Source organism: Podarcis raffonei, chromosome Z, assembly GCF_027172205.1.
Source record: "Podarcis raffonei isolate rPodRaf1 chromosome Z, rPodRaf1.pri, whole genome shotgun sequence".
Lineage (NCBI taxonomy): Eukaryota > Metazoa > Chordata > Lepidosauria > Squamata > Lacertidae > Podarcis > Podarcis raffonei.
In genome coordinates, this window is record NC_070621.1 from 2,534,757 (window position 1) to 2,557,581 (window position 22,825).

At 48.3% G+C, this 22,825-nt stretch overlaps 1 protein-coding gene across 2 annotated transcripts in view; it reads right to left on the bottom strand.

The window, feature by feature from the left end:
* The window catches only part of LOC128406239 (carboxyl-terminal PDZ ligand of neuronal nitric oxide synthase protein-like), a 52,789-nt gene that overhangs the window by 3,494 nt on the left and 26,470 nt on the right, over positions 1-22,825 (bottom strand). For both annotated transcript variants that reach the window (XM_053373421.1, XM_053373422.1), the window contains 7 exons: positions 10,288-10,380; positions 9,285-9,343; positions 8,025-8,133; positions 7,763-7,904; positions 4,415-4,566; positions 1,875-2,042; positions 956-1,121 (listed from right to left, as the gene is read on the bottom strand). In XM_053373421.1, coding sequence (XP_053229396.1) covers positions 956-1,121; positions 1,875-2,042; positions 4,415-4,566; positions 7,763-7,904; positions 8,025-8,133; positions 9,285-9,343; positions 10,288-10,380 — 889 coding nt within the window. The remainder of the gene's footprint in view (positions 1-955; positions 1,122-1,874; positions 2,043-4,414; positions 4,567-7,762; positions 7,905-8,024; positions 8,134-9,284; positions 9,344-10,287; positions 10,381-22,825) is intronic.

The window sequence follows — 22,825 nt, forward strand, 5'->3', positions numbered from 1 at the left end:
CGGTGGTTCGAATCCCCGCGACGGGGTGAGCTCCCGTTGCTCGGTCCCTGCTCCTGCCCACTTAGCAGTTCGAAAGCACAAAAAGTGCAAGTAGATAAATAGGTACCGCTCTTGCGGGAAGGTAAACGGCGTTTCCGTGCGCTGCTCCGGTTTGCCAGAAGCGGCTTAGTCATGCTGGCCACATGACCCGGAAGCTGTACGCCGGCTCCCTCGGCCAATAAAGCGAGATGAGCGCCGCAACCCCAGAGTCCGTCACGACTGGACCTAATGGTCAGGGGTCCCTTTACCTTTATCTGGTATTCAGTGGCAGACTGCCTCTGCGCCTGGAGGCTCCATCTATTATCGGGATAAAGGTAAAGTATAAGGGGACCCCTGACCATCAGGTCCAGTTGTGACCGACTCTGGGGTTACTGGCCAAGGGAGCTGGCGTACAGCTCACCCTGTAGTGGGGATTCAAACCGCCAACCTTCTGATCAGCAAGTCCTAGGCTCTGTGATTTAACCCACAGCGCCACCCGCGTCCCATCCATCAGGATATAAAGCCATTTATTTGGTAGACCTCGCAAAGCCACACCAGCCACTGAGCACATCCACTGCTCTAATTCTGCACTGCATTGCAGTAGTGCTGTGGCAAATTCAGAAGCTCAGGGTCCCTTCATGGCAGTTGCAGCCATGCCCTGCACAGCCACCCTCTTTCTCAGACTATACAACTTTCTAAGGATATACAACCATTTTATAGTAATTATAGAATGGCAATAATTGGGTATCTTCTGGTGTTGCATGCAAACTTACTTTACAAACCGTTTTAATTTTACTGAGCCTAACCTACCTGACAGGGTTGTTAGGAGGATAATGCAGAGAGAGCGAGGATCAGGTGCATCACTGGGCACCAGAGAGGGGCCCTTGAGTGACCCTCCATGGAGACACGCCCCCTCCAGACTACTCCGGTCACTCACCTGGATGTCGCAGGTGCACCTTGATCTCTAGTTCCTTGAGCTGCCTCACTAGCAAGGAGACGTGCTGGAGGAGGTCGCGGTTGGTCATCAGGAGCTGCCGAACACGGACCTGAGCTTCAACGCGGGCTGTGGTTTCGGCTGACAGCTGGTCTTTCAGTAGCTGCACCTGCCGGGAGGTGGGGTGGGGACACGATGAGAGGGTCTCATGAGCTGAGAGGGCTGAGTGAAGCCACCAGGGGCCCTGCTGGATCAGGCCAATGCATCCTTTGAGCCCAACTCTCTGCTTCTAATGGTGGTCAGCTAGAGGTGTCACTGGGCAACCCATACGTAGGCAGATGGCAGCCATTCTCTGCTGCTTTGGCCTCCTGTTCAGAGAAACTCTGAACATAGAGTTTCCAACTAGGAATTGTGATAGCTATCAATAAAGTTGTCCTCCACAGTGGATTTGTCAGAGGCGCGTTGGTTTTGGTTTCCTTTCCTTTCAAGCCATCTATCATATTTATCCCCTTTATTATAATATAAATATATGCATTTATGCATACTCACACACACACAAGCACTTACATGCTGTTGCAAGCTTCTAAAACCCATTCTTCTGTGCTGCTTTTATTCTACTGAGAGTTTAATTACTTTTTAACTATTTGCATTTTGCATGGTTTTAGCTTTTTACCTGAATTGCTTTAATTTGTGTGAGTCACCAGGCGAAAAGCCAGGATGTCAATACAACAACAACATCCTATATGGGGCAATTTAGGGTAGAAGTTAGTGGTTACGTCTCTCTCTCACACACACACACACACATACACACCCCACAGTAATGCAGAAGAGGATTGGGGAATGAGGTGGGCGGTGACCTGCTGAAAACTGCGTCAAAGAAAGTGCAGTGAGGTGGTTGCCAGACAGGTAGGGGCATAGTTACCTGAGCTGCAGCCACCTGCGTCTGCTGCTGCTGCTGGAGGAGCTGGTGCTGGAGGAGCTGGAGGCAGTGCTGAGAGGCCAGCGGGGTCACTGAGGCGGAGGAGCTGGGGCTTGCAGGACTGCCCAGCGGCTGTGCGGTGGAAGGGCGGAGCGACCCGGTCTCATTTTCCTGGAATCCAGCATGCGGCGAAAAGGAGGGGACAATCAGGAACCCCCTCCACACCTTCCCTTCTACAACACATATTCATGCCACACAAAGAGAACTGCTGGCTGCCCAGGCGATTTGCAGCTCCTCCACATATTTCTTGCAGAATGTCATGATGTGAAGCCTTTTAAAAAATACTTTTCTCTCTCTCCCTGGAGTAGTTCTGCTGATTATTGTGAGTGGTTGTCAAAAGATTAGATAAAAAGTGCTGAACAAAAGGAAGAGGAGTGTACTCAAGTGTAGGATGAGCTCCTGACAACCAACACTCCTGTTTCGGTAGTAGTCATTACCCAAGACAACAAATTACCCTGTTTTTTGTGAATTTATGCAATTATCGTTTGCACAAAACGGATTGTTTATTTATGTAGCTTGTATACAGCCCTTCTTGCAAGGATCTCAGGACAGCTCGCAGCAAAAAAATCACAAGATAAAAATATGAAATACATAATAAGAATAAGAACGAAACAGACCAATAACCCCACCCCTCCCCCATTTAAAAGGATATGGAATGTTAATCAGCCCAACAGGGACATTTCACCTGGTGCCGCATTCCACCTGGTGCCGCATTCCACAAATGGGGAACCCCTTGCTGACAATAAGAACATAATGTGCTTATTGTTACAGTTTGAACTTCTATGAACAAATGAAAAAAACCAAAACCCCACCTTGTATAGATTTTAAAAATAAAATCCCATCTCTTCTCTAGGTTTGGCCCCTAGCCCCAAATGTTTGTAGAGGTGGAGGGCAGGAGTGGTGCCCTCCATGTCTGGCTTCTGCCTCACTGAGAAAGTGTGGGCTAAGGGCTAATCATCTTGACTTCACAGACACCTTAAATCAGTGCTCCCCAAACATTTTGGGACCACCCCTCTCTTGGTTCCATAAACTCATCCCTAGTACACCCAGCGCTGCAGCTAAGAGGGGGAAAGGCTAGACGGGTTTTTGCCCCAGGTGAAGCCCCCAGAGGGGTGCCACTGAGGCTCCCAGCCTGGGTATGTGTGTATGCAAATGTGCATTGGTGTGTGTCTTTGACCTGGGTGAAATAAAGCCTAGTTTCACCCCTGCCAGGACCCCCTACATTACCCTGCAAATAGCCTTATTCAGAGTAGCAGTTTGCACGGCCCACTAAGGACGACAGCAACACTATAAAACTCATTAACAGTAGCAATTGCACATTTATCCAAAATCCAGCTGAACCTATTTACAGTGGTACCTCTAGCTGCGGACACGAACCATTCCAGGGTACCATTCGCACCCCAAAAAGTCCGCAACTAGAGCGGCGCTTCTGTGCAAGCGTGGAGTGAGATAGAGCGCTTCTGCGCATGTGCGATGCGCGCAAAATGCTTCTGTGCATGCACGAAGAGCGCAGAACACTTCTGTGCATGCGCAGTTTCTTCAGTGGTCTAATCTCAAAGTCTCTTAAGCTTAAGTCAAGAAAGAGTATTCTCTATAAGAATATCAATATACGTATCAAGGCTTTGAGATTAGACCACTGAAGAAGCCCAGAAAACTATCTTGGGGTTGTGCTACCTGCAAGCCCCAGTTAAAGGGCCCCATCGGGGGCAAACAGCGGCCTTTTGATTACTTGGACTGCCAGGGCAAAGCAGGTGCAAAACGCCGGCACTCTGTCTCTACAACTCTACTAGCATCTCTCGGTATTGTGAATATCGCCGAACTTACCTTTTGTTGGTATCTTCATGAACTTATCTAAAAGACTGAGTTAAGCATTTAAAAAATCTATTGAAACCAGACATTATAGGCTGGGTAGTTCGCAAGTGTTTGTGGCTTTCTTTAATGTTTTGTATATTTCTCAGAAGGTTGATAAAGTACTGTATTTTTTGCTCTATAAGACGCACCTAGTTTTTAGAGGAGGAAAACAAGAAAGCAACGCAAAGGCTCCTGAGCGAAGAGGGAGGAGCGCTCTCTCTTTGCTCAAGAGGCTTTGCGTGGCTCTCCCCGAAGCCAGGAGAGCAAGAGGGATCTTCTTGCTTCAGCGACAGCTGCGCAGCCTGCATTCACTCCATAAGACGCACATACATTTCCCCTTACTTTTTGGGAGGAGAAAAGTGTGTCTTATAGAGCGAAAAATACGGTATGTATAATTATTCTGTGTATATTAATCGCCAACGTGTTGCATGAGTTGCACAACTTCCATCAGCAGGTTGCATTTTTCTAGCATGAAGTAGTGCATGGCCAGCTTGGTCCAGCCACTCTTTTTCGGCCTAATCTACCTTGCAGGGGTGGCTGAGAGGGCAGAACACAGTTGCAAAGTGGAGGTACCTGTTCATGCTCTTCTGGGCCTCCCCAGAGGAGAAAAAAATATTGCATTGGGCTCTTACCTGGCTGCTCCTGTCCTTCAGGATCATCCCAGATTGTGGGACCCCTAGATTGGGTGCAGCCAAGCGCAGCTCGCAGGCTCCAAAGTCGGGTGCGAACGCTCCCTCAGGGCCGTTTTCTTCATCAGCCATTGCTGCCCCAGCCAGCTGGAAACCTTCGAAGTGACACAACAACAGAGAGCAGAAGAGGTCACTCTCCCAAGGGCGAGGGAGCCCATCTTGCGGGGGGGGGGCTGCATTGCAACCTGGGAGAGCGTTGCCTTGAAGGTGGCCCCCGATTTCAACCTCATGCAGGAACTCCTTTATCAACTCAGCCAAGAGAAGACAACATGGTGTTTCCCACTTCCAGGAACATTTAGACAGGTGTTGACCTTACTGGGGCTTCTGTGTTGCAAAGAGAACGTCAGCAATGTCTAGGCAACATGATGACCATGTACATACGCGATAGGCAATCTTTATAGAATTCCTTCAAACCATAAAAGTACAAAATGAAATCTTTAGTCTCAAAGTCTCTGAAAATCTTTAAATGAAGCGAGGTACCAGACTGTGTACGATGAAAGACAAGCTGTGAAGCTTTGTGTATTCAGCAAATATGATGATCAACACTGAACAGTGATTCCAGATATTGACTGCTGTTTCGTAGAATGTAGCCAATGTATGTAAATGAAAATAGCAAATGCTGCCGAACAGTGCTCATGTAATAATGTAGTCAATAATGTGACTACATTATTACATGAGCACTGTTCCACAGCATTTGATATTTTCATTTACATACATTCATTTGAAATAAGATGGGTTTATGAAGCAATTCTATATCCTCCCACCACGCTGATGAAGAATTCTACGAAACAGTAGTCAATATCCGGAATCACTGTTCAGTGTTGGACATCATATTTGCTGAATACACAAAGCTTCACAGCTTGTCTTTCATCATACAAAGTCTGGTACCTCGCTTCATTTAAAGATTTTCAGAGACTTTGAGACTAAAGATTTCATTTTGTACTTTTATGGTTTGAAGGAATTCTATAAAAATTGTCTATCGCGTATGTACATGGTCATCGTGTTGCCTAGACATTGCTGATGCTTACTGGGGCTTCAGCACCAAATGAAGGCTTTTTTGTCAATTCAGACAAAACTTCCCACAGGCCTGAGCCCAGCCATGTCCAGCAGAAACTTGATAAAACAACAGAACTGTACTATATCAGAATCTATGTCATTCCCCCCCAGCCCAAATTTGTTTTTATTTTCATTTCCTAATGCATGGAAAGCAATAGCAACGGTAATAAATAGTGAGAGAAATGATCCCAAGGAAGAAAGTGGGGAGGGGGAGGAAAGAAAGGACGGAAACGAGGAGGGAGTTGGTCGCATTCCGAAAACAGCACTGCGTATTATCCAATAATGTTTTTCCAGAGAACTCCACTGAGAAGAGGGCAGCTGCCAATGAGGTCCCTTTTATTTTTAGTACATTTGATAAACGGGTGCCAAGCATAATTTACAAAGTTGTCCTTCATTTTTGGGTGGTGTAAGCTTCAGGGACGCGGGTGGCGCTGTGGGTTAAACCACAGAGCCTAAGGCTTGCCGATCAGAAGGTCGGCAGTTCGAATCCCCATGACGGGGTGAGCTCCCGTTGCTCGGTCCCTGCTCCTGCCAACCTAGCAGTTCAAAAGCACGTCAATGTGCAAGTAGATAAATAGGTACCGCTCTGGCAGGAAGGTAAACGGCGTTTCCGTGCGCTGCTCTGGTTCACCAGAAGCGGCTTAGTCATGCTGGCCACATGACCCGGAAGCTGTACGCTGGCTCCCTCGGCCAGCAAAGCGAGATGAGCGCTGCAACCCCAGAGTCGGTCATGTTTGGACCTAATGACCAGGGGTCCCTTTACCTTAAAAGGTTCGGGTATATTTTGTTAACTTTTCCCATTAATGCAATGGTCCAGGTCTTGAAGCACCAATACTCTTGCAAGTTTCCTGGAGCTGACATCTTCCGTATCATTTATTATATGTTCTTGTTCTACGTGCGGTTATTTAAAAACAACAAGAAGAAGAACCTCCTCTTGTACATAGCTTTGGATTTTTTAAAAACATGAATTGATTAATGTGTTAGATGGTCAGGATGAACGTGAGAGACCAGGGTCCAAATCTCTCTTCCCCCCACCCATCCCCAATGGCCATGAAGTTCACTCAGTGTGACCTTGGGGGCCAACAACTGACTCTCAGCCTAAACTACCTTGCAGGGCTGTTCTGAGGATTTGAATGAGGAGTGGGGAGAACAATGTACTTTGCCACCTTCAGCTCCTTGGAGAAAAAGGTGTGACATCAATGCAAGAAAGAAGGCGCTTTGAGGATTTGCAACTAAACACCAGAAGAACTCTCTGACAGTAATAACCATTCAACAGTGAAACGGTCTCCCTCAGGAGGAGCTGAGCTCTCGTTCCTTGAAGGTTTTGAAGCAGAGGCTGGATGGTCATTGGTCATGGGTGCTTTGGCTGAGATTCCTGCAAGGGGGGGCGGTTTTGGACTGGATGATCCTTAATGATAATAATAATAACAATAAATTTTATTTATACCCCGCCCTCCCCAGCCAAGACTGGGCTCAGGGTGGCTAACACCAGGTATAAAAACAACTGATTAAAATACAACTTAAAAACAAGACTAAAATGCAACATTAAAATGCAGCCTCCTTTCAGTAGAAACTCAAATCAAAAACTTTTTGGGGATGAAAGTGGATTCCAAAGGCCAGGCGGAACAACTCTATCTTACAGGCTCTGTGGAAAGAAATCAGATCCTGCAGGGCCCTGGTCTCAGGAGACAGAGCGTTCCACCAGGCTGGAGCCAGTGTTGAAAAGGCCCTGGCTCTGGTTGAGGCTAATCTGACTTCCTTAGGGCCCGGGACCTCTAGGGTGTTGCTATTTATGGACCTTAAGGTCGTCTGTGGGGCATACCAGGAGAGGCGGTCCCGTAGGTACGAGGGTCCTAGGCCGTGAAGGGCTTTAAAGGTCAAAACCAGCACCTTGAACCTGACCCTGTGCTCCACCGGGAGCCAGTGCATCCTTTCCAATACTACAGTTCTATGATTCTATGCTCCCTAACATCTAGCCATACATAACATGTATGAAATTAGAAAGAAGTAATAGTTATTTAAATAAACAAGCAAACACCAATCTGTTGGGGTGGGGGAATCCATCCTCTCATCTTCTTTTGGGTGCCCCCTTAAGCTTGCAAAACCAGTCAGTGTTTATCCTCCTCCTTCCGGGGAGAAAGGCTACCACCAGGCAGGTATTTTAAATTTAAATATGAAGAAACCAAGCCCCAACCCTTTTGAAATCCCCACTCAGATCTGACCCAGACCCCTCACCTTCCACCTGGGGGTCATCCGCAGAGTTGTTGCTGGCTCCATCGGCCTGGCCATCAGCGTTCTGCAGGGCATGTTGGAGGCTCAGCTTGTGGCAGACTTCGAAGGCCTGGCCCACTGTCCGAACCACCCGCATGGCCTGCGTCTGTGGGGAGAGAGAAGGCCCACCTTAGCATGAGGAGAGACGGGGGGAGTTAAAGGCAGCAGCAGTGGTGGGGAAGGAGGAGGTCCCATGGCAAAGGGCCCCCCGCCCAAGCCAGCCCACCTTCTTCTTGGATTTGAAGACGTTGCACCGGAAAGAGTTGTTCGCGCCATCCCTGGCGATGTAGCTGAATATCTTCAGGTCCTGGGAATCATGAGAGACGTAGAAGATCCTGAGGAGAGGAGAGGAGGTCCGCAAAGTGAACCAGGAGGAAAAAGCGTCTCCAAAGTCCTGGGCACAGGGGAATGGTAACAGCATAGCTTGGGAGTTGCCTTAAGGTAAAGGTAAAGGGACCCCTGACCATTAGGTCCAGTTGTGGCCGACTCTGGGGTTGCGGCGCTCATCTTGCTTTACTGGCCGAGGGAGCTGGCATACAGCTTCCGGGTCATGTGGCCAGCATGACTAAGCCGCTTCTGGAGAACCAGAGCAGCGCCCGGAAACGCCGTTTACCTTCCCGCTGGAGTGGTACCTATTTATCTACTTGCACTTTGACGTGCTTTCAAACTGCTAGGTTGGCAGGAGCTGGGACCGAGCAACGTCACAGGGATTTGAACTGGCGACCTTCTGATCGGCAAGTCCTAGGCTCTGTGGTTTAACCCACAGAGCCACCTGCGTCCCAAGGGAGTTGCCTTGCACTGTGCCAAACCCTTCCCTTGTTTCCCAGGAATGCTGGGCAGATTGTCCTTCAGATTTGCTCCAATGAGGTGGAAGCAATTACCAGCTTAGGAGATTGAGCCACCTGGACCAAATTAGCAGCTTTGCCAATCTGGTAGTGCAGAGGACATTTGTCAGGGACTGCCTGGGTGGGTCAGCAGGGGAACCCCAGGAATTTGCACCAGCACAGACAGAGAGGCCAGCTGGCACTGCGGAGACCAGCTGGAACGGAGGCCGGGTTGGCACTCCCTATTGAGGACAGCAGGACCCATATGTGCCCAATGGGCAGGGGGGCAACTGAAGGGAGCTGAGCCACTAGTGGCCACCTTTTAGCCCACCAAAGGGGCAGGGGTCAATCTGCTCCATGTCATCTCTGGCCAATCTGGAAGAATAGGGCAGCTTTGCATATATGTTGTGTTTTTATTTATCATAGTTATTAAGGCACATGGCCACTTACTGCCACCAGTATATATGAAAGTCTGGTTCCTTTAAGAGTACACAGAACCTCCATTCTCAAAAACAATGAAACTCACAGGTGGATAATACCTTTTATTTTTATAAACCTTATTTGTTTCCAAAGGGAATATTTGAATGACTTGATGCTATATTACACCTTTGGAGCCGCACTGGATCTTTGGGTGCATGCAGGGAGAATCCACAGCAACCTACCTGTAAACTGGGTCGTGCATGACCACCATCTTGCCCTCGTCCCAGGCCCACTCCTTTCTCTGCAGACAGGAACAAAGAATTAGTATAGACCTCTTCTCCTCCATGAATTTGCATAGTGCCCTTTTAATGCAATCTAAGTCGGTGGCCATCTCTGCCTCCTGTGGACGTGAGTTCCACAGTTTAACTGTGTGCTTTATTTCGCCTGTCCTGAATCTCCCAGCACTCAGCATCACTGGAGGACGCCATTAGTTTCTAGAATTAGTAGAGAGGGAAAAGAAAGGTCCATCTACTTCTTCAACCTCATGCATGATTTCCTTTATTTATTTATTTATGTATGAATGTATGTATTTGAAAAGTTTTTATTATTAAAATAATTCAGCATTAATACACACATATTGCGAATATACAAGCATACATACATTTCATACAATCCTTAAAAATGTTCAAACATACCTGCACTCAATCCCACAGATAATTCCTTTTCCCATCACCATCCACCACCCCTCACCCCACCTTTGTGTTAGACTTCCACAAGTTGCAATTTCCTTCCACTTCTATTACTTTCTTTCACACACCTTTAACCTAATTTCATGCTTCTTTTTCTATTACACATTGTTACCCATCTTATTTAGTACTTCAGTATTTAAAATGGAACTTGTTTATTCTAATTGGAGTTCTGATTTTTCAATATGGTTTTGCAAGTATCCTTTAAACACTTTCCAGTCCTTGTCTATCTTCTCTTTTGAGATCCTTCCAATTTCTCCCATTGTTTTGGATATATTGTAATACTCCAATAATTTGGCAAGCCACTCTGTTTTTGTCGGTATAATACCACTTTTCCAATTTTTCGCAATCAATGATTTCCAACCAAGAAGTTTCAAATGTTGCTAAGGGAGATTGCCCTCCATCCCCTTGATCATTTTTTGCAGGATGAGAGGGTGGGGGCCCTTTCTCTGCCCCCTCCCAGCTCTCCAGCACGACTCCTCTAGGCCCCACTCCTCACCTTCTGCTTCTTGCGCAAGATCACTTTCACTCCATCCACCGAGATGATGATGTTGACCTTCTTCTTTTTGATATTCTTGGCCTTAAATTCATACTGCGGGAAGGAAGAGGGCGTAGAGATGCATTAGGGTGGCCAGTTGCCGTCCAGCTTGGCCCCAAGGCTTTGCAGTGGGGGGGGGGGGGAAAGGTCACGACAGCAGCCCTGTCACACGGCTAGTGGATAAAAATACCTATCCAATTTCTACCTCTAGATTTCATGCTGGTCAATTTGTAAATGCAACCGTTTGCACCCAAAGCCTCCTGCTGCATTGCCCACCCTGATTTTTGTTAATTGCAGACTGCAAAGTCCCTCCCCCACCTTCCTCCCTCTCTCAACCGTTATGTGCTGGGCTTTTTTTATCTCAGCTCAGGAGGGAGAGAGGCAACTCAGGCCTGCAGTGGGAATGTTCAAAGACCACTTGTGGTGGGCTGTCAGACTGAAACGGCCCCTGATGTGGCTGCACCACTTAAATATTCATTAAAGCGGGTTTTGAACGAAGCAGCAGAACGGAGCAGTTTCGGTGTGTGTTGTAGCAAACAAAACAGCCCTCCCCAAACCCCAAATAAAATCATTTGGAGAGAAAGTCAGACGAATGATGATGATAATAATAATTTATTATTTATACCCTGCCCATCTGTCTGGGTTTCTCCAGCCACTCTGGGTAGCTACAAAATATTAAAAATACAATAAAAACCAGACATTAAAAACAGGGCTGCCTTCAGATGTCTTCTAAAAGTCAGATAGCTGCTTATTTTCTTGACATCTGATGGGAGAGTGTTCCACAGGGTGGCGCCACTACCAAGAAGGCCCTCTGATTTCATCCTTTGATTTGAAGGGCTCAGTCTTGGAATGCAGGGTGTGCTTACTCAATGGGGTGCAGATGTGTGAACTCTGCACATCCTCAGAGGCGCCTGCATTTGCTTCATGCACTCAGAGGCAAGGGTCCCAAGGTCAGTCTCAGCTGTGTTTTAAGCCTTCCTTGCTTGACCTTCCATCAGTAGCCTTTCTCCACCCTGCCCTGAACTTTGCTTTCTACCTACTCAGTCAGAAGGATGGATTAGCCTAGCCTGGCCTCCCCCTACCCACAACCTTGGGTCCAGAGTTGAAGGCAGCAAGCAGGCAAGAACAGCCCCAGGCAACCACTTGGTCCCCGTTAAGCTGTGACCTCTTGATCAATCCATGAATTATTACACAGGGCAAGCTGTTTAGAAAGCTAAATTTAGCCACAAAGTGTGAACACACAGAGAGAGGGGGAGAGGGGAAGGAAGGAAGGAAGGAAGGAAGGAAGGAAGGAAGGAAGGAAGGAAGGAAAGAAAGAAAGAAAGAAAGGCCAGCCAGCTGTGTTCTTGTTTACACAAAAAAGAGGGACAGGGTATGATCCCTGCTGAAAGGACAGCAGCCGCTCCGCCAAAGCTGTTCCTTCAGAAGCATTGCCACTGCAACCTCTGCCTGTGGCTAAGAACATGGATTCTCTCTTCCCTAACACACACACATACCGGATATGCACCTGTGGAACCAAAATCTGCCCTTTGCCCAAGGGCAGAGCCAGGTGCTGCCTGTTCCTTCGAACACACCCTTTCCCCCAGCCAGGAGACCTTCTAGCGGTTTCAGACTACAACTCCCATCAGCCCTGGGCAAAGGCAGTCCTAAGAGATCTGTTTCCACTTTTGAACTGCTGGGACTGCCCAGGCGTGGGCTGCTACAGCCCTATACCTCAGTAGGGCAGTGCAGCTGCGCGGAGAGCCCTTTCTGCTTCCTCAGGATGGCAGAGGCTGCCCCCTTGGGCTGTTGGAGCTGAGAACCTCTCCAAGGCGTGAGAATGGGAGCCATGCCAGGGATGGGTGCCAGCTGGCTGCTGCCCTCTTCTGCCCTCAGCACTCACGCAGAGCTGCTCACTGCTTTGAAATCGGGACTGGAAGCCAAAGAATATTTGCACCCCAGAGCAAGGGTGGAAGGGATTGGCTCCTCCTGAGACCTGTGCTTTGGTTCCTCTGCACAGGTTCTGAACACATCCGTCTGTTCAGGGGAAGAGGCTAAAAGCCGCTGGATCTGATATCAGAGGGGCTCAATCGCTACTGTTATTATTAATTCTTAAAAGCAGGTTTGCTTCTCGGGAGAAAAGCAATGTCAAACCTAGACAGCATCTTAAAAAGCAGAGACGTTACCTTGCTGACAAAGGTCCGTATAGTTAAAGCTATGCTTTTCCCAGTAGTGATGTATGGAAGTGAGAGCTGGACCATAAAGAAGGCTGATCGCTGAAGAATTGATGCTTTTGAATTATGGTGCTGGAGGAGACTCTTGAGAGTCCCATGGACTGCAAGAAGATCAAACCTCTCTATTCTGAAGGAAATCAGCCCTGAGTGCTCACTGGAAGGACAGATCCTGAAGCTGAGGCTCCAATACTTTGGCCACCTCATGAGAAGAGAAGACTTCCTGGAAAAGACCCTGATGTTGGGAAAGATGGAGGGCACAAGGAGAAGGGGACGACAGAGGACAAGATGGTTGGATAGTGTTTTCGAGGTTACCAGCATGAGTTTGCCCAAACTGCGGGAGGCAGTGGAAGACAAGAGTGCCTGGCGTGCTCTGGTCCATGGGGTCACGAAGAGTCGGACACGACTAAACAACAACAAACCACTTGGAAGTTTGAGCAAGACTGACATCTGCAGCTCCTTCAGACATTGGAACCTGAACCAGTACAGTGGTACCTCAGGTTACAGATGCTTCAGGTTACGGACTCCGCTAACCCAGAAATAGTACCTCGGGTTAAGAACTTTACCTCAGGATGAGGCGGCGCGGCGGCAGCGGGAGGCCCCATTAGCTAAAGTCATACCTCAGGTTAAGAACGGACCTCCAGAACGAATTAAGTTCTTAACCTGAGGTACCACTGTAGATTCTAACGACAATAAGAGAGATGCCAGCTAAACATTAGAAGAACTTTCTGACAGTAAGAGCTGTGTGACAGTGGGATGCATTAACTCAAAAGGTGGTGGGCATCTGTCAGGGGTACTTCAGCCGAGATTCCTGCATTGAAGGGGGTTGGACTAGATGACCCCTGGAGATCCCTTCCAACTCCACCATTCTATGATTCCACTTCTGCCAGGCTAGGAATAATTATTGACGACGATGATGATGGTGGTGGTGGTGGTGGTGGTGGTGTGTGTGTGTGTGTGTGTGTGTGTGTGTGAGTGAAAAGGACTCCCAGCATTTTGGAGCCTTAACTCCATATCGGGATAAATGGTGCATGACCAACAAAAATATTTGCACCATGTAAAGGACACAGAAACCACTCCAACTTATTTTTTCTTTCGCATACAAAACACAGTTGGCCCTGCCAGATTCTGCCTCCATTTGCACCGTCCTTCTGGTTCACATTTCCTTATGGGCCTGCATTCCAATGCACAACTTCCCTCCCACAAAGAAGACAGAATCATGGAGTTGGGAGGAACCCCCAAAGGTCATCTAGCCCAACCCCATGCGATGCAGGAGTGTTAAGAAACTCCTAACAGCAACCTCCGTGCAGCACTCCCCCTGATCCTGCCTCTGTTTAGAAAGCCAGTAATAGCACCACCCTTCTCCCTCCGCCTAGCTCCCATCTCAGAGGACCAAAGCAGCCACAGAAAGACCTCAACTCCACCCCCCACCCACCCTGAGACAACCACCGCCAAGCACCTGCCCAGGTGGAGATGCCCACTGGGCACATGGGCACCCGCCTCCTCCAGAACGGAGAGCTTAACTGGCAAAACATGTTTACCGCAGCTGCACAAAAAGCATTTTGGGCCCCGTTAATCCCATGCAGGCAAGATATGATCAGAGTCCTGAACTTTTATTGGTGTGGGGATGGAGAACATTCATGCAGTCATTTACTGGATTTCTATCTCACATTCCCCACCCCCCACCCTGTGAGGTAGAGCTTACATAGAGAGTCAGTGATTGGCGCAAGGTCACCCAGTGAACTTTATGCCCAAGAAGGATTTGAACCCTGGTCTCCCGGGTCTTAGTCCAACAATTAACCATTACACCACCACCGACTTCCCTATTATGAGAGATCTGATGAAAATTTCTCATTTTTCCAATAGCAACTAGCCAGATGCCTCTGAGAAGGCCAGAAGGACGGCTCAGGATCTCAGCTGTCTCCAACCGGCAGTATTCAGAGGTAGACTTTGTGTTAACATGGAAGCTTCATTTAGGTGCCCTGACCACTAGCCCCCAAATAGCCACCACTTCTCCATGAATTTATATAATCCTTTTCAATAGCCTCCTAAGCCACTGCCCCTCACCATATTTTGTTTCAGTGAATTCCAAAAGTTAGCTTTGTGAAGAAATCATTTTTTTAAAAACCTTTTAATCTCCCCCCCCCCTGTTCTTGTTTTTATTATGTATTTTGTGTTTTTAACTTGTATTTTTATGCCGTGAACTGCCCTGAGATCTACGGATGAAGGGTGGTATACAAATTTAATAAATAAATGCATGCATGCATAAAATATTATCTGCTCTGAATTTACCTGGGACTCAGATATACAGCTGCAAATATAACATTTTGAATGTGTTGCAAAGTGCAATATACAATTGTGACACCAGATGACGACTGTGAGCTATAGCAGATTCAATGCATTTTTCAAAACAGTTTTTTAAAAAGCATTTTCATGATTTTAACATGTGTAGATTCCACCCTGCTGATCTTTCGTTGTTGTTAAAGTTTTTATTTAGAAAAAAACTTTACTAAGTGGTTTAAATATTTTGCAACGAAGCAAAACAAAGAGTTAGGTGGCGACTTGCTATTTTAGATTCAGAGTACCGGTACATGGCTGGATACGACATTTGAACCCGAATGAGTTTTATCTGAAGTGAGACAAGAAAACAGGATGGCTCTTCTTGCAGGAACGAGGCCTTGCAGTAGTGGATAGCAATATGTACCAAATCAGTACCAAAATGAAACATGATTCAGTGGGAGCCAGCCAGCCATGGCCTTGCATCTTAATATATGCCAGAAAACACCCTCAACATGGCAGCGGAGTCCATCGGCACATGAAACATGTGCATTTGGTGAAAAGTGCATTTCATTTAGTGATCTCCCCGCCAATCCCACCCTGAGCTAAAACAGGATGCCAGAAGGTGAAAACCTCCCTGTACACATTTCTTAGGGCTGCGCATGATTTCACAAGCATCAGTCATGTCCCACTTGCAGAATGAAATGCGCTTGCAGAAGAGCGTGATGGATGGAGCCTCATCAGAATTATTTGGCGGGGGGGAGGGGGGAGTTTAATGAGCATAGGCCTCCCTTTGGCAGTCAAGAGGCGTTTCTGCAGAGGCACTGCAGACACAAGGAGAATCCCTAATGCTGCCGTCTTGTGTGGGCAGAGAAGGCGCCAAGCGCATCCTGGATACTAAATAATGCATCTCCACCCCTCCACACACACACACACACCCAACCTCCCTCTCCTCTTCATTGCAAAGGAGCTATTTCGGGCTGCCAAAGAGAGGTGGGGAAGAGATTCATTCACTTAGCACGGGAAAAGAACAAAAATCCCTTGAGCCAGTCTTCACAGAAAGGACTCCCCGAAGAGAAGCAGAGATGGAAGGCAGCACATTTGGAGGAGGAAAACGAAGCGTGGGGTCGGGGGCTGGCCTGCATGGCCCCACCATGCAGCAAGCTGAAGCAGCCTGCTTTAAGGTAGTAGGGCTTGGAGGGTGCGGTGGGGGGCAGATGTCTGGGCAGCGCAGCTAGGCTTTTCCCAGGGGGTGGTCCCCACAAGGGTTGGAATGCTGGTTTGGAAGAATCTTTGGCTGCTCACCCCTTCTTGGAAGCCAGGCCAGCCTCCAGAAATGAGCTTCTTTGCGAACGGAGGATGCTGTTGCTCTTGAGAAAAAAGCGTCCGTTTTCCGGCTCCCACGCTCACCTCCTGGCGCCAGGATGCCTTGTTTGAATCGCTTTGTGTGCTGGCACAAGCCGGGGCCCAGATGGCATAATGACACAGACCGTTCCTGAAGCAGCCAGCGCACCCCACGCCCATCGTGCAGGAACGCACAGCCTGCCCCCATCCCAGGACTTGGCCACCTCCCCGGGGGGTGCATTTCGTGACTCGCCACGCCTGTGTTCATCTGTCAGTACAGCACTGGCTGGCTCCAGGCTCCAGCTCAGAAGGGGAGCACGGGCAACATCAGGACAGGGGCAGTTTAAAAAAACCAAACCAGCATGCCAAGGAGTCAAAATCACAGTGCTGGAAGGGATCCCAAGGGTCATCTAGTCCAACCCCCTGAAATGCAGGAATCTCAGCTAAAGCATCCCTGACTGGTGGCCATCCGACCTCTGCTTAAAAACCTCCAAGGAAGGAAAACCCACAACCTCCCAAAGGAGACTGTTCCACTGTCAGAAAGCTCTTCCTGATGTTTAGTCGGAATCTCATTTTTTGTAACTTTAAGCCATGGGTTCGAATCCTACCCTCCGGAGGAGAAAACAAGCTTGCTCCATCATCCATGGGACAGACCTTGAGATATTTGAAGCTGGTTATCATATTTTCTCTCAGTCTCTTCTTTTCTAGGCTAAACGTTTCAACTCCCTCAACCCTTCCTCCTAAGGCTTACTTTTCAGGCCCTTGATCATCTTGGTCACCCTCCTCTGCACACCTTTCAGCTTGTCAATGATATAATAATATGAATTAGCAAAGGCCAGCTGGTATTATTTTCAGCAGCCTGCTGAGGTTCCCACCATTTCCTTCCAGGCAGCAGATAAAGGGCAGGTAGGAAATAAAATAAAAATTGAGACGGTTTGGAGTCAGCGGCCTTTTAATGGAAAGTTATAGGTTGCTGGGCAGATATAAAGGAACATCATGCTCAGCCACACACGGCACTCTTCCAGGAGATCTCCTCCAAAAACACCCACACAGGAGCAGTGACATTTGAAAGTGCCCCAAGAGAGGAGGATCTGCGCATTCTGCTTGGGTGCTGTCAATGTTGCCCCGCAGGGCAAGACAAGGCAAATTTTGGCTAAACATCAGCAGAGACTTCGTTATGCTTAGGAGGTGTTCACCACTGCAACAACCTGCTTCCTTTGCCGGAGATACTTAGGCAGAGGCCAGGCAGTTTTCTGCCAGGGATGCTTACGTTCCTGCATTGCCTGCCCTGCTCTAAGCAGGGGTTGGAGAAGATGGTCTCTAAGGTTCTTCCTGACTCTATGATTCCATCACTGTGTTGACCAGACACTGCACAAAGCCAATCTTCATGCGCTGACCGCATCCACGGTGCTTTTTTGCACTGTGTGCACAGTGGTTAACACCTGCCACCCAAGAATCTTGGTGTGATCCTATGCATAATTATATCGGATCCACAATGCTTTGGCAGAACACTGTATTGTTGCTGGCACCTGCTAAGGCCATTTTCATTTAGGCAACCCTACCCAGACATGTAGGGACGCGGGTGGCGCTGTGGTCTAAGCCACAGAGCTTGGACTTGCCGATCAGAAGGTCGGCGGTTTGAATCCCCATGATGGGGTGAGCTCCCGTTGCTCGGTCCCTGCTCCTGCTAACCTAGCAGTTCGAAAGCACGTCAAAGTGCAAGTAGATAAATAGGTACCACTCCGGCGGGAAGGTAAGGGGTGTTTCCGTGCGCTGCTCTGGTTTGCCAGAAGCGGCTTAGTCATGCTGGCCACATGACCCGGAAGCTGTATGCTGGCTCCCTCAGCCAGTAAAGCGAGATGAGCGCCGCAACCCCAGAGTCGGTCATGACTGGACCTAATGGTCAGGGGTCCCTTTACCTTTACCCAGACATGTAGAACGTTGGTGTATGATTTAATCTGTTTTTAATTTATTGCTGATACTACTTTTTTGAACGTTTTAAATAAGCGTTGGCTGTTTTTACTGGTAACTGCTTTATTCTTTTTTTGTTTTTTTGGTGGTGGTGTTTTTTTACAACCAAGTGGTGTATAAATTTTATGAAATAAGTAAAATCCATAAGCATGGCTCTTGTGCTTGGGTCCTGCGTTGCAGGATTCGAACAGGCATCTGTTCAGCCACTGTGAGAACAAAATGCTGCAGTAGGTGGGCCACTGGCTTGATCCAGAAGGGCACGTATTATATCCTTTACTCTTTAAAATTAAAATTAAAAATTAAAGATATGGCTTATCTGTGCCCCCTCCCCTCCCCTCCCCACAGACAGCCATGTCCCCAAAGCAGCCGTGTCCCCAAATGAGGTCTATCCATCGTGTTTAGTTTAGCTCCTTGACCCCTCCTTGGCTAACCCAAATCAACATTCACACAAGCTTGCAGAGATTGCGCCAGCACCAGGCACGCCCCCCCCATCCACCCACACGGCTCTTGGGAATCCAGTTCCAGCAATTCTGAGCATGGCATTAAAAGGTCACCATTGCTTAGAGATTACATGTTTTGCAGGCTGATCCATCAGCCCATCTGCTATCAATCATCCCTGGAACGTGATCTCATAACTGCGGCATTTTCTTCTCAGCTAACAGAGTGACCATCACTCTGACAGGAGGAGATGGCCACGGCGATGGCGGCCACCATATATTGGAGCGACCCCAAGGGGATGCATCACGATTTTAGCTTTCTATTCTATTCTACTATTGCTAATAAAAAAGGCCATTTTTTTTGCCCTTGCAGAGATAAGGATGGAAACGGAGGGGGGCTAAGCAACACTTGCGGTAGGCCAGGGGTAAGGGCTCCTCATTCTGCATGATGAAATGTAGAATTATGTAAAATGCATGCAAATCTTCATGATTTGCATAATCATGAACTGAGCTCAGGTTATCTTGGCACATAATAATAATTATTTTTAAAGAGCCCTGCCTATGCAAAGCCCTCTCTCCACTGCAAAGTAGTATACCCAGATAGTCCAAAGATAACTTGCATATAGTCCTCATTCTTCCGTATGTGTCTTCCTTACAGTCCTGCCCGGTGGATCGCTGACAGAGTGCAGATAGAGAGAGGGGGTTTTCTCCCTCTCCCACTGTTCTGGAACTCAGGGCAGTCTCTCAAAGCCAATGGGATGCAGTGCCTACGGAACTCACTGCTGCAGAGTGAGGCATCCCTCCACATTTAGAGGAAATAGGCTATTGACTTCCAGGCACTGAGAAACAGCCTATGCCTTCAGACTCTGTTGTTGTCAGGTCCTAATTTTGGGGGGGGGGCGGTTCCTATTGTGGCATTTGGTGAGCACAGAATATTGTGCTATAGGTTTAATCTCAATCTCCTTGCTTGAAATTTGAATCCACTGGTTTGGGTGCTACCTCCCAGAGCAGGAGAAAAGATGTTGGCTCCATCACCCGTGTGTTAAACCACTCTGGGAACTGTAGTTCTAGGAGGGGAACTACACCTCTCAGCACCTTGCAAAAACTACAGAAAACAGCCACTTCTTGAAAGATAACCTATAAAGTAGAAGCAAGCTCTTTTTATGCTCTTTGTTGGCATCGATCTGTCTCAAGAGACAATGGAGCGTGCTGCTGAAGCTCTGAAGAGGCTCTTAAACATTTTGAAACCTGACGCCTTATTTTGGGGGGGGGGTTGTTCCTGGCTTGTAGGCTGCTGCTGCTGCAATACTGCAAAAAGGCGCCCAATGCAATCAGCACGTGAAGCTGCCTGTGAATGAGGCCTGCAGTTGTATTATTGCAATGCACCTCCCAGGCCCGCCTTACCCATGGGGACTAGTGGCGCAGGGTGCCGGGGCGCCAAGTTCTGGAGGGCGCCAGGCGAGAGTCTGGGAAACACCGAACGAGCTGCCCACCTCCTCCAGCCCTAAAAAAAGGCTGAAACTCTGGGAAAGGGTGTGTGTGTGCCAGAGGGATCTTTGCACCACAGCGCCAGATATGCTTAAGACGGCCCTGGCCCCTCCTGACCATTCCCCCAAAGGGACAGAATTCCAGTAGGGTTTTTTAGGGGGGAACAAAATATGAATTCTCCACTGACTTCGCATGATAGCATCATGCAAATCCACATTTACAGAGGGTGTCACTGGGAAAGCCTTGTGTGGTTTCCAACAGAAAGCCTGCGGCAAAACCAGTCCCCCCAGGGTGGGGGGTGGGAGGTGCACACATGCACTGCTAGAATGCTCTTGCATGCACCTTTCGACTGAACTGGCTCTGGACCTGACTTACCCATAGAATAATGACCCTTCTGGGGAAAAGTCATGCCTGCCTCTCTATTAACAATTAAGGCGTAGGAGAGGAGAACAGATTAATTTTGAGGCAGCAGAGCAAGGAGGACAGAGGACAGCATCTTTGCTCTTTTCGTCCTTGCTCAAGAGCAAAAGCTTGTGCCACAAACCCTGCAAGCTAAAGCAGACTTGGAGGCAAACAGTAGGAGAGTAATTTACCTTAATTTTCTAGTCATTGAGTGGGGGAGATGAGAGATTTTCAGGGCACTGAATCCACCCCCTTGGTTATGCTAAACCTTACTCAGCTTCTCTTCAACTGGCTTCAGATTTTTTTTGCTTATAAATAATAATAATTTATTATTTATACCCTGCCCATCTGGCTGGGTCTCCCCAGCCACCCTGGGTGGCTTCCAACAAAGTATTAAAATACAGTGGTCTGTTAAACATTAAAAGCTTCCCTATAAAATGCTTATTCTCACCCATAAGGGCTAAGAACTTGCTTTGTGTGTGCTCCATAGCCAGTTTCCCGTGGCTGAGATCTGCGGTTCATAGCTGCTCCTGGAGGATCAGTTTGGCCCACTGCCTGTACTCAATCCATGACTTTCAGAGCTTTCAACCTCCTCTTTAGAACTGCGATTTGTCAGGATATCACTACAGGGTTGGCAACCAGCACCAGGAGTCCCACCAGCCCAGGAATGTCACCCAGAAGACAAAAGAGGAGGCGAGGTGGCCAGCTGCAATGGTAGCCAAGATTGATGGGCTTAGCAGAGCCGGACCTTTGTTTGCTACAGAAGCACACCCTTCTCCAAAGGAGTCACTGAGCAGGGACGAATTCAGGGTTACAGCACTAAGTTGCTAGGACCCAAAAAAGTGTCGAATCACAGAGCTGTGGAGCTGGAAGGGACCCCAGGCCAGGGGTCATCTAGTCCAACGCTCTGCAATGCAGGAATCTCAACTAAAGCATCCATGACAGATGGCCCCCCAACCTCTGCTTAAAAACCCCAAGGAAGGCGAGCCCACCACTTCCTGAGGGAGACCATTCCACAGCCCCTACTGTCAGAAAGTTTTTCCTGACGTTGAGTCTGAATCTCCTTGTAATTTGAAGCTATTGGTTCGAATCCTACCCTCCACAGCAGGAGAAAACAAGCTTGCTCCATCTTCCATGTGACAGCCTTCCATGTTCCAGGTTCAGGCAGTCTTTCTTTTGCATGGGGTTACATTCTGGACCGGGACACAGGTGGCGCTGTGGGTTAAACCACAGAGCCTAGGACTTGCCGATCAGAAGGTTGGCGGTTCGGCTCGGTCCCTGCTCCTGCCCACCTAGCAGTTCGAAAGCATGTCAAAGTGTAAGTAGATAAATAGGTACCGCTCCAGCGGGAAGGTAAATGGCGTTTCCGTGTGCTGCTCTGGTTCACCAGAAGCGGCTTAGTCATGCTGGCTACATGACCCGGAAGCTGTATGCCGGCTCCCTCGGCCAGTGAAGCGAGATGAGTGCTGCAACCCCAGAGTCAGTCACGACTGGACCTAATGGTCAGGGGTCCCTTTACCTTTACATTCTGGGCCCCAGGGGGGCCCATGTTAAGTGTTCCGTTCCACACTGCTCCGCCCTTCTAGTGCCATTTGGGTGACATTTTCAGGTCACTTCCAGGTTTGGCGCTGTGTGTGTGTGTGTGCAATCGCATATCAATCAGACATGTCTAAATTGGTAGTTGCCTTTATTTGAAGCTGGCTACCACATCGCTTCTCAGTCTCCTCTTTCCAGGCTAAACAGACCCAACTCCCTCAACCACTCCGCATAAGGCCTGGTTTCCAGACCCTTGATCATCCTGGTTGTTCTCCTCTACACACCTTCCAGCCTGTCAACATCCTTCTTAAATTGTGGCGCCCAGAACCAGACACAGGACTCCAGTTGTGGCCTGACCAAGGCAGAATACAGCAGTGCTATTACCATATTTTTCACTCCATAAGACGCACTTTTTTCTTCCTAAAAAGTAAAGGGAAATGTCTGTGCATCTTGTGGAGTGAATGCATGGTCCCTGGAGCTGAATTGCCCAGGGGCGAAAAGCAGATCATGCTCTCTTTTTTTGAAAGAGGGAAGTGGGTGTTGAAACAAAGCCGCTGATCGGCAAGCAATCGGGGAGGGAGATAAGGGACGCTAGCAATAAAGGAGGCTGCCTGGGAGGGGGAGGTAAAAGCCCATGGATCCTCAGGATGTTTGCATTAGGTCACCCCAAATTCACCATTAGATCACATAGCATGTCCATGGCTACAGCCTGCACCAAAAAACCCCCACGCATCCACTGTTTCGTGGGCCCTCAATGGTGCAAAAACGTGGTTACAAAGCACGGATCCACAAGGATCCTCAGGATTTTTGCATTGGGCTAGCCCAAACTCACCG